This window comes from Indicator indicator, chromosome 9 (genome assembly GCF_027791375.1).
Source record: "Indicator indicator isolate 239-I01 chromosome 9, UM_Iind_1.1, whole genome shotgun sequence".
Taxonomy (NCBI): Eukaryota; Metazoa; Chordata; class Aves; order Piciformes; family Indicatoridae; genus Indicator; species Indicator indicator.
This window is the reverse complement of record NC_072018.1, coordinates 4,060,483-4,069,369: the sequence shown is the minus strand read 5'-3', so window position 1 is coordinate 4,069,369 and position 8,887 is coordinate 4,060,483. Positions and strand designations below refer to the sequence as shown.

Genomic DNA, 8,887 nt, shown 5'->3' with positions numbered 1-8,887 from the left:
CGTAGTACTGCCTTGAAACGCGACCCTGCTCCATAGAGTGCTGGGTAGTGCAGAAGTAAGTAGTCCTCCTGCAGTAAGCAGTCCTTCTCCAGAAGTAAGTTCTCCTGCCTAGGAGAAACCACAGGACAGCATTTGCACCGGCAGAACAGAGGCACACAGAGGCATAAAATTTTCCATGTTCACCTGGGCTATTATGGGGTGAGAGGAGAACATGGCACAGAAACAGAAGAGCACAGACCACCAGAGCCTTAAAAACATGGGAATGTCCTCCCCCCCATGGCAGTTTCACTGTGCAGGTTGTTCCAGTCAGTCTTTCCATGGCCACACGTTCTGCTTCTGCTAGTTTTTGTAAAACAGGACGAAGAAAAAAAAAAAAGAATTAAAAAAAAAAAGGCAAAGCAGCCAGCCAAATGGCCAAGTCTTGCTATTTAATGATTTTGAAATTAACAAGTTCAATTAGAACCAGCTATAAAACAAAGACATAATGACAACCTCTCTCCTCCTGAGATTTCATGCTTTGGCACAAACAACTGGCTGGCCTGATTTTATGTCCTGTAGATGTAATCTCATCCAATAAAGTCTCTCCCTGTAGAGCAAAGACATGGTGTTCCGAAAACCACTCTTTGGGCACCATATAACACTGTGCCACTAAATAAAAACAAAAAACTTTAGGACAATTTCTCTTCTTTCTTGGGCCAATAGAAAAAAAAAAAGGAGAGAGAATGCAGAATTCAGGAGGACAAAACTATCAAGCTAACTTCAGTTCCTCTTTGTGGTAAATTTATGAAGGCACTCAATTCACCACTGGAAAGCCAACTGTTTCTAATGTGTGATTGTTCCACTTTGCTGTGCTGTTTATGAATGCAGTCTCCCGACAGTATTTGAGGAAGGTGTTTCTTCACATGGTAACAGCTGACATCCAGTGTTTTGGCATGAAGAAAACAGTCCAGTGGTTTTCCCATGTCAAGATCAGGGCCACAGGGATATCCACTGCTGTCATGTCCAGCTGTGCTGGTACAACTGAAGAAGTCATGAGTCCAGTACGTGACTACCAGCAAAAGTGTATACACAAACATAAGCTTCTATGACCTACCTCCAGCTGGGCATTCAGAGACGAAAACATCCCCAAATTAGTGGGCACTGCTAAAAAAGTAACCAAGCATCTAAACACTTGCACAATCTGTATTTACACTCAAGTAGCTCTAGATTTCTCAAATGGCATCACCTACTGATTGCAAGCGTTTCCCAATGGACACACGCTTCATACTGAAACCCTAAATATTGCAGTGACTTTGTTCCTTCCACTCCACTTTGCTCAACACCAAGTAATTAATCCTCACAGCACCTCAGACAAGGAAGGACAGTGTCATTCATCAACCCAACACGCAGGTAAGAGGCACAAAAAGCCAAGCAATCCGTGCAAAGTCCTGCAGAAAGCAGGCCAAGACCAGTCGCTGTGTTGTCATAAAGAGATGCTCATGCCACCAAATCCCAGCAGTACGGAAGCAAGAAAAAAAAAAAAAGCCTTCCTCAATTCCCATCCCCTTCCAGGACCTTAAACTCATCAACAGGATCATTAAAGCATGTTTGCCCAGACAAGTCACACATGTTGTGGCAAAAAGCATGGGATTCCTGGCATTGCACGGTGGTGGCCTTGGTCAGAGCTTTGCCGTGCTCTTAGCTGAGCAGGACACCCACAGGCACTGCCACGTTGCCTAACTAAAGGCCACTGCATGTCAATAGAAGCTCCCGTTCTTTAACGAGCCACGGAGAGCCGACCGACTTATGCAATTGCAGTCCCTCATTAAGAGGTTGGCGGGGAGGATTTCAAAGGCGCTGCTGCCCAGCTTGGCCAAGAGGCTGCAACTTGCCCTGCAGCAAGCTCGGCGGCTGCCCGCTGTGACAGGCCCTGCCACCCTGCAGCAGGACATGTGTCCCACTGAAGCGGCCACTCGGGAACTTGACCCCTCCGAAGCTCCACGGCCCCTCCAAGGGTCCAGGCCATGGGGCAGGGCATGTTGCCCGGATGAAAGCGGCTCTGAGGGCTCTGTTCTGGGGAGAAGCTAGCTCTCACCTTAGGAGAAGGGGCTCTACCCAAGATGCCCGGCTCAGACTCTGCGCCAGGGTGCCCAAGCTCAGAAATAAGGCGCTCCCTGAAAGGCGGGCCGCAGGGCGCTCCGGCCGCGCTCCAGCCCCAAGCACTCATCACCTGCTGCTCCCAGGTAAGGGGTGCCCGGGCGCCCGCCATCCCGAAGGCCGGCCGGGCCAGCCGGGCCCACCACCGCCACTCCTCCCCGGTGCCAGCAGCTCCCCCACCTTCCAGCGGGGCCAGACCCGCCGAGCCGGAGTCTTCCCGCTCAGGGCCGGCCTCCGCCGCTGGGCAGGCTACGGAGCAGAGGAAGCGGTGACAACAGTAACAGCAGCAACAGCCCCCGCCCTGCCCGGCTCCCCCCCGGGCCAGGGGCTGGGCTCCCCGCCGGGCGAGGCAGAGCCGGCCACCACCTCCTCCTACTCCTCCTCCTCCTCGCCTTCCTACTTCTGCACCGGCTGCGCTCCGACTCCGCCGCTGCCCCTCAGCCACCGGAGCTGCCACACAGACCCCCTCCCTCTCTCCCTCCCTCTCCCCCGCCCCCCGCCGGCTCCCCTCCGCCCCGTCCCCAGCGCTGCCGCTGCTGCCGCTTCCACAGGATGGCGGGGACCGTGGCCGAGCGGGACGCGCCGGTGAGTACTGCTTTGCCTCCTCCCTGGGGCTGCGGGATGGGGACAGGCCTTTGCGGGTGAGGGGCGACGAGCAGGACAGGGCAGGGCAGGCCCCTCACGGCGGGCACCTGCGGAAGGTTGCGGGAGGGGCTCTACCTGCCCCTGCCTTAGCGCTCTCCTTTTTACCTGCAGAAAATAGAGGACGGGCATTTAAACAACTCCCTGGGATCCCCGGTGCAAGCTGATCTGTGCTTCCCTCGCCTGGTAAATTACCTTTATTTGAGGTTTGGGGGGGATGTATTTGTGGGGGGGGTTTAACCCCTTTACCTCCCCCTCCTTGCGGCTGCACAACGGCGGCCGCTGCTGATGCGGAATGACCCTCGCCACCCTCCCCCCTGTCCTTTCCAGATCGTCCCCTTCTGTGGGCACATCAAAGGAGGAATGAGGCCAGGAAAGAAGATCTTAGTTATGGGAATAGTGGACCTCAATCCCGAGAGGTAACACCCGAGGAGGGCTGCCCGCCCCGGGGGTGCTGGGCCCGGGGAGGGGACGAAGGGGGGAAGGCCACACGCACACACACATACAGACATTCGCACACACACGGATCCCTCCTTTTTGGAGAGGGATTATTTTTATCATTTTAAATATAGCGTGCTGATTTCTCCTTTGACCCATAGAGGGGGCATTTCTTTAAGGGATCCTGTTTCCCAACATTTATTTCACTTGGGAGTGAAGGAACATACAGAGCATATATATATACACACATATATGCACATGGACATATATATGTGCTATAACCATGTTCTTGTCCCTGCTGAACTTTCAGAGCATTCCCTGAATGAGCTGAGCTGTCACACTACCTCCCCGTCTCCCCCCACCCCTTCCCATGTCGCTATACCCTCAATGGCTGTAAGAAGCTGCGCCATGAGAGCAGTGGCATTTGGGGCCTCTCTGCTCGTTGCTGGCTGAAAGAGAGCCGTTCTGTTTGTGTTGCAGCTTTGGCATCAGTCTGACTTGCGGGGAATCAGAAGATCCTCCTGCGGATGTAGCCATTGAACTGAAAGCTGTGTTTACAGACAGACAGTTTGTCAGAAACTCTTGTGTTGCTGGAGAATGGGGGGAAGAGCAATCGTCTATCCCCTACTTTCCCTTTATACCAGACCAGCCTTTTAGGGTGAGTACCAGGATGACAGCGGCACGCGCCGAATCTGATAAAGTGTAACATGATCAGAGCTGCAGCAGAACCTGGCTTGTCCCCTCATGAAATCACAGTCCAGCCCACACTTCTCTGGTTGAGACACCGGTTGCTGAATCGCTGGTGTTGATCAGAAGCGTGGAGATCCCAACTGCTGCATGCATCTGCAGGCAGTTCAGGCTGTGAACACCTCACCAGGGTGCTGTGACAAGTCGGAGGTTGCAATGACGTTTTACTGATGCAAGTTTTAAAGCTATAAATTAAGAAACATTTCTATGTTGTTACTGGAGGAATAGAAGTACTCTGGGGGGCTGCTGTACGTGTTGATATTGGGTTGTTTTTTTGATGGATAGTGTTTGCTGTTTAGTGCAGCTAATAAGGATCTTGTTCATCCTGTGTCTCCAGGGATGTTACATTGAGGTTGACCATAGCCCTTCAAGTTAGCAGATTATACAGCTAAGCAATAGTGGTATTCTTTTCTGAACCCCAGGATTAAATCTCTTGTCAAACTGAAGTATGTAGTCACTTGAAAATGGTGTACATGGAAATGTTGTGGTGCAAGGGATGGACTGGATTGACCTAGAAGCAGATTCCCATCTGTAGTGTTTATGGTTACGTGAAGATGTCTTTGCAAATCAGGACTAACAAAGTATGCAGCTGCAGAGGGCTGCTTTGCTCTCAGTGGCTTCACAGTGTTGAGGAAAAAAAGGCTGCATGCCTTCTCCATGTGGCTGACCCAGAAAACCCCTCCTCCTTCTCACCACCCCTCTTATGAAACCTCACTGGCCCCCTCTGCTAAATGCCAATGCTTTGACCAGCTGCCAAACTCTCTTAATCCTTCTCACCCCCAAGATAATCTCCCCCAACCCCAAAAGCTCACCATCTCCCCAGATGCTTGGGCTCTGAGAGGGGTGTTTATGACTGGGTTTGCTGCAAATTGTTTGTGCTCTACTTGCTTCTACAAACTCTCCCATCAGAATTGGCAGCACCCTTTGGTGCATGTGGGAAATGCACTTGAAAAGGCTTGGAGGCTGGGTCCTGCTTTGGCAATGGGTGGTGGCCAGGCCCTCAGACAAGCCAGACAAATTACCCACAGCATGTTTTTTGGGTGTCCCACTGATGACATTTGACATTAGAGGACAGCAATATTACATGTTTGACATGAGATACTGTGGAAAGGGAGTTCTTCTTTTTTTTTTTCTTCTTTTTTTTCCCCAAATGCACAAATGGAATTTAGTCTCCCAGTTGACTCTGTACCTTTGATGGTGCCCTCTTAGTGAATAAATTAGACCATTAAGTGTTCTCTCCAATTACTTGTGATCCAGTCCAATTATCATTCCGGCATGGCCCAGGGTGATCTGAAAAAGTGGATTGTAAGCAGTGTTGAGGCTAACCAGATCTTTTACATAACCAGGCCTACGGCTGGATGCATCTGCCGTAGTGACACAGGAGCTATGAGGCAGCACGGGCACATCCCTCTTATGTGGTACACTACCAGGTCCCCAACAGCTTAAGATCTCTCCTCCTGGACTGTCTGCTGCCGTTTCTCCCAGTGCAACGTTCTTTAAGACAGCTGAGCTTTGGCTCAGTCAGTTTGTCACTGTACACGTTCCCATCTGCAACACTGTAATAGCAGCAGGACTCAAGTGCCTGGAAGTGGCGCTTCACTCCAGACTACTGGCCTCTTGGAATGGCCCAGGATTTACATGTGACTTCCCTGCAGATTTTCTTCTTAGCCTGTCCAGACCTGGAGGTCTCTGAGGGCCTGTGCAAGAAGTATGTGCCCACATATGCCAGATTCCTGCTGGCACAGTTCTAGCAAACCTTAACTACAGGGCACCCTCTCAAACCACCCGTAACATCAGGAATCTCCTGATTTGTCCAAGCCTGCTCAGCTCCAGGATTTTCTGCTTTTCCAGAGCATTTCTGCAGGGCTTCAGGAGGAGGGGTGAGCTATGTTCCTCCCTGATCCCATGTGTGTGCCTTGTGTGAACTGTCTATCTGCGTTCACACCATCCTGCACTGCATTTCCCCCACTGCAGCCCCAGTATGGAGTCTGGTCCAACAGGGAGTCCTGGGCTGTCTGCAGCCACAGTAGGGAAGGTTTTTAGTTTTGCAGCAGCAGCAGTGTGAGTATGTGTGGGAGGGCAGGACAAACCTATCCTTCCTCTTGTGTTCACTCCCTTCCAGTAAACTAATGGAAGTGTGGAAAGCATTGCAGAGGGAACTGCCCCCTCATTATGCAACAAAAATATTCTGTATCAAGAAGTGCATGGTTTCAGTTGGAGATAGAATTTCTTTTCCCTGTAATTAGCAGTTTGAGTCCATTTCTGGCATAATTCCAAGAGGCAAAATCTCTCTAATACCAGTGTGACTGGCTGACTGGTTTCCAGAGTCCTTCCTACCATGACAGTGTGAGATTGGATTAATGTCCTTGTGAAGTATGAGCAGATCCATCATAGCCTAACTGGTGTTATGGGGGGAAAGCTGGTCTTGGCCCTGGCTGTTGGGTGGCACATGAGTAGCAAAATGTGCAAGCACACCAACACAACCAGAAGGCCAATGGAGTTGCTCTTGTGTTCTGTGAAATCACCCTCCAGTGAGCTAGTGAACAATACGCCTCATCCTTCTATTTTTTTCCAGGTTGAGATACTTTGCGAGCACCCCCGGTTTAGAATATTTGTGGATGGACATCAGCTCTTTGATTTTTACCACCGTATCGAAACGCTGTCAGCAATTGACACGATAAAGATAAACGGAGATCTTCAGCTTACGAAACTCGGCTGAGCTCGGTAGGACTTCAGATTCCAGCCCGGCTCGGGTGCCATCGTCCATTTGGAGTAGTGACAGCTGGTTCTGGACACAGTTATGGTAGGAAGACTGCCCTGTTCCTTTATCCACAAGCAGTTCTTCATGCCTGTGCAATGAACCAGGCTGTTGTTTATCCTAATGAAGAACACTGTTGGTTAATAAGACGTTGAGCCGTTTTTCTTGGATCATAATAGCCCACCTGTGCTGGATAATCAAACAGGAATGGATTCAGAAAGACTCGCAGCCTTGTTTCAGAGCTCACCGTTTCTGAAGCGCAGCGCTAAAAGCAGTTACTGAACAGCAGTGACAACAAAAGAAGTTTTTCTTTCGCAAATATTGTTTCTGCACTGAAGTGGAGTAGTGTAGCACAACATAGGGCCGTGTGCTGATGTCCTTACCTGGGGCCTGAGCCCGGTTCCATGGAAATCAATGGCAAAACTCCCGCTCACTTAAACGTGGTACAATCAAACTGTCTAGTCCTTAGTCAAGCACAATCCCCAACGATTTCTATGGGATTTTTGCACACACCTGGGGGGCCAGCTCTTCTGCTGGTGTGTCACCTCCATGGCTTGCAATGGAATTCTGCTGATTGCTCCCAGCTGCCGATTTGGCCCAAGGACTGTGCAAAAACCAAACAAGGGTGTGAGGACACAGCCTGTATATTTTAGTCAGGGTATTTGCATAGAATGTAGATTGTTACGAGTTTTTGCACAACGTATTGTTAATACAATTTTCAAAGCTTATCTGTAGTTTATTTATTTATACTCATTGTATGTATTATTAGTAAACAGCAAACAATCTTCCTGATGGTTAGGAACAGCAAAGTGTTAACATTTTGAACGTACAAAATGTCTTAGGTTCTTCAGGTAAAGTCTTGCAAACTCTTGTTTCCTATTGAACAAGTTAGTTACATTTACGTTTAGTTACGTTTTACTGGAGCCCTCCAGCCCCTGGGAAAGCCTGGGCATTGTAGTTGGTGGGAGTGGGATAACTCTTTCTATATTCACTAGCAACTGTTTTTCAGGGCTTACTAACTTTGCTGCACAGGATAGGTTTGAGCTAAAGTTGATCCATTAAAAAAAAAAAACTTAAAATACCAAATTTGTAGCTTAATTGTGCTTTTATAACCTGAGAAAAAAAGAAAAGTTACATTTGGCATTCTCCTAGTTTGGAAAGAGAACCAGCCTCTTTCTAGGGGAGATGGGAGATGTTTTGCACTTGTTTGAGAACATGCTCAGCCTTTGATATGACAATTAAAACTTGTCTAGACAGCCAAGTTATTAATGCTTGAAAATCAGCTACTGCATATGAATAATAACTTTTCAAGTAGCTTTTTAAATAGTAGGTATAGACACAGTCATTGTGCTACACTATAAATGAACACAGCCACGTTTCTTGACTTCTTCAGGACTAAAGACACTTTTTTCCTTGGCTGCTCACAACAGACTGTAGCAGGTCTTTCTGAGTAGTTATGGTCACGATATAAACACATATATAGGTAATTTTGAAAACATGTAACACAGGGAATTTCTAAGACACAGAATACAAAAGCATCCTTTGTAGCACAGTACTTAAAAAAAAAAAAAAGAGGGAAGAATCTCACAAACAGAACTGTTAAACCTTCAATAAAGCTGCATTTTAAAGTAACTGGAACCAGAATACCTGAAGTTAAGGGTTGCAAAGCCTCATTTTGTGCTAATTTGGCCTGCAGTTAAGAAGCCTTAGACTGCAAGCTTAAATTCCAGATGTGGCTCTAGGCCAAAGTCTGTTGAGGTCAATTAGAGTCCTCTGAGCATAGAAGCCTGATTCTTATTTCATGCAAGTGCAAATCTCTTTGTAAGGCCAAGGAAGTGTTGCTGCTACTGCAGACAAGAAGAATCAGGCTGCCACCTGTGAAAAGCAAGATAAAAATGGAATTCTCAGCCTTAACATTGACATTCCCTGACTTTTCCTTCTTTTTCCAAATTGAGAGAGAACCTGGTATTTCCCAGATCTTTTTACCTGGTGTGTGGCTTTTAAGCCATATCAGATTCTATTTGTATTCCAGAATGAATCTTGATATGAAGTGTTCCTGTCTTGCTTTGTTTTTATTCTTTTACATGATACATGATGACTGTTTCATTTTCCATTGTATAAAGAATGCTGACAGTGTTTCGGTACATTCTTAGAGATGATGATGAT

The 8,887-nt window shown here is 48.2% G+C and overlaps 1 protein-coding gene across 1 annotated transcript; it reads left to right on the top strand.

Annotated features, from left to right (window-relative positions):
* Positions 1-2,687: 2,687 nt before the first annotated feature.
* Positions 2,688-6,682, top strand: LGALSL (galectin like). The gene is made up of 5 exons (XM_054383803.1): positions 2,688-2,721; positions 2,893-2,964; positions 3,109-3,197; positions 3,697-3,874; positions 6,539-6,682. Exons 1-5 carry the CDS (start codon positions 2,689-2,691, stop codon positions 6,680-6,682), a joined length of 516 nt encoding a protein of 171 aa, XP_054239778.1. The 5' UTR covers position 2,688.
* Positions 6,683-8,887: the final 2,205 nt, after the last annotated feature.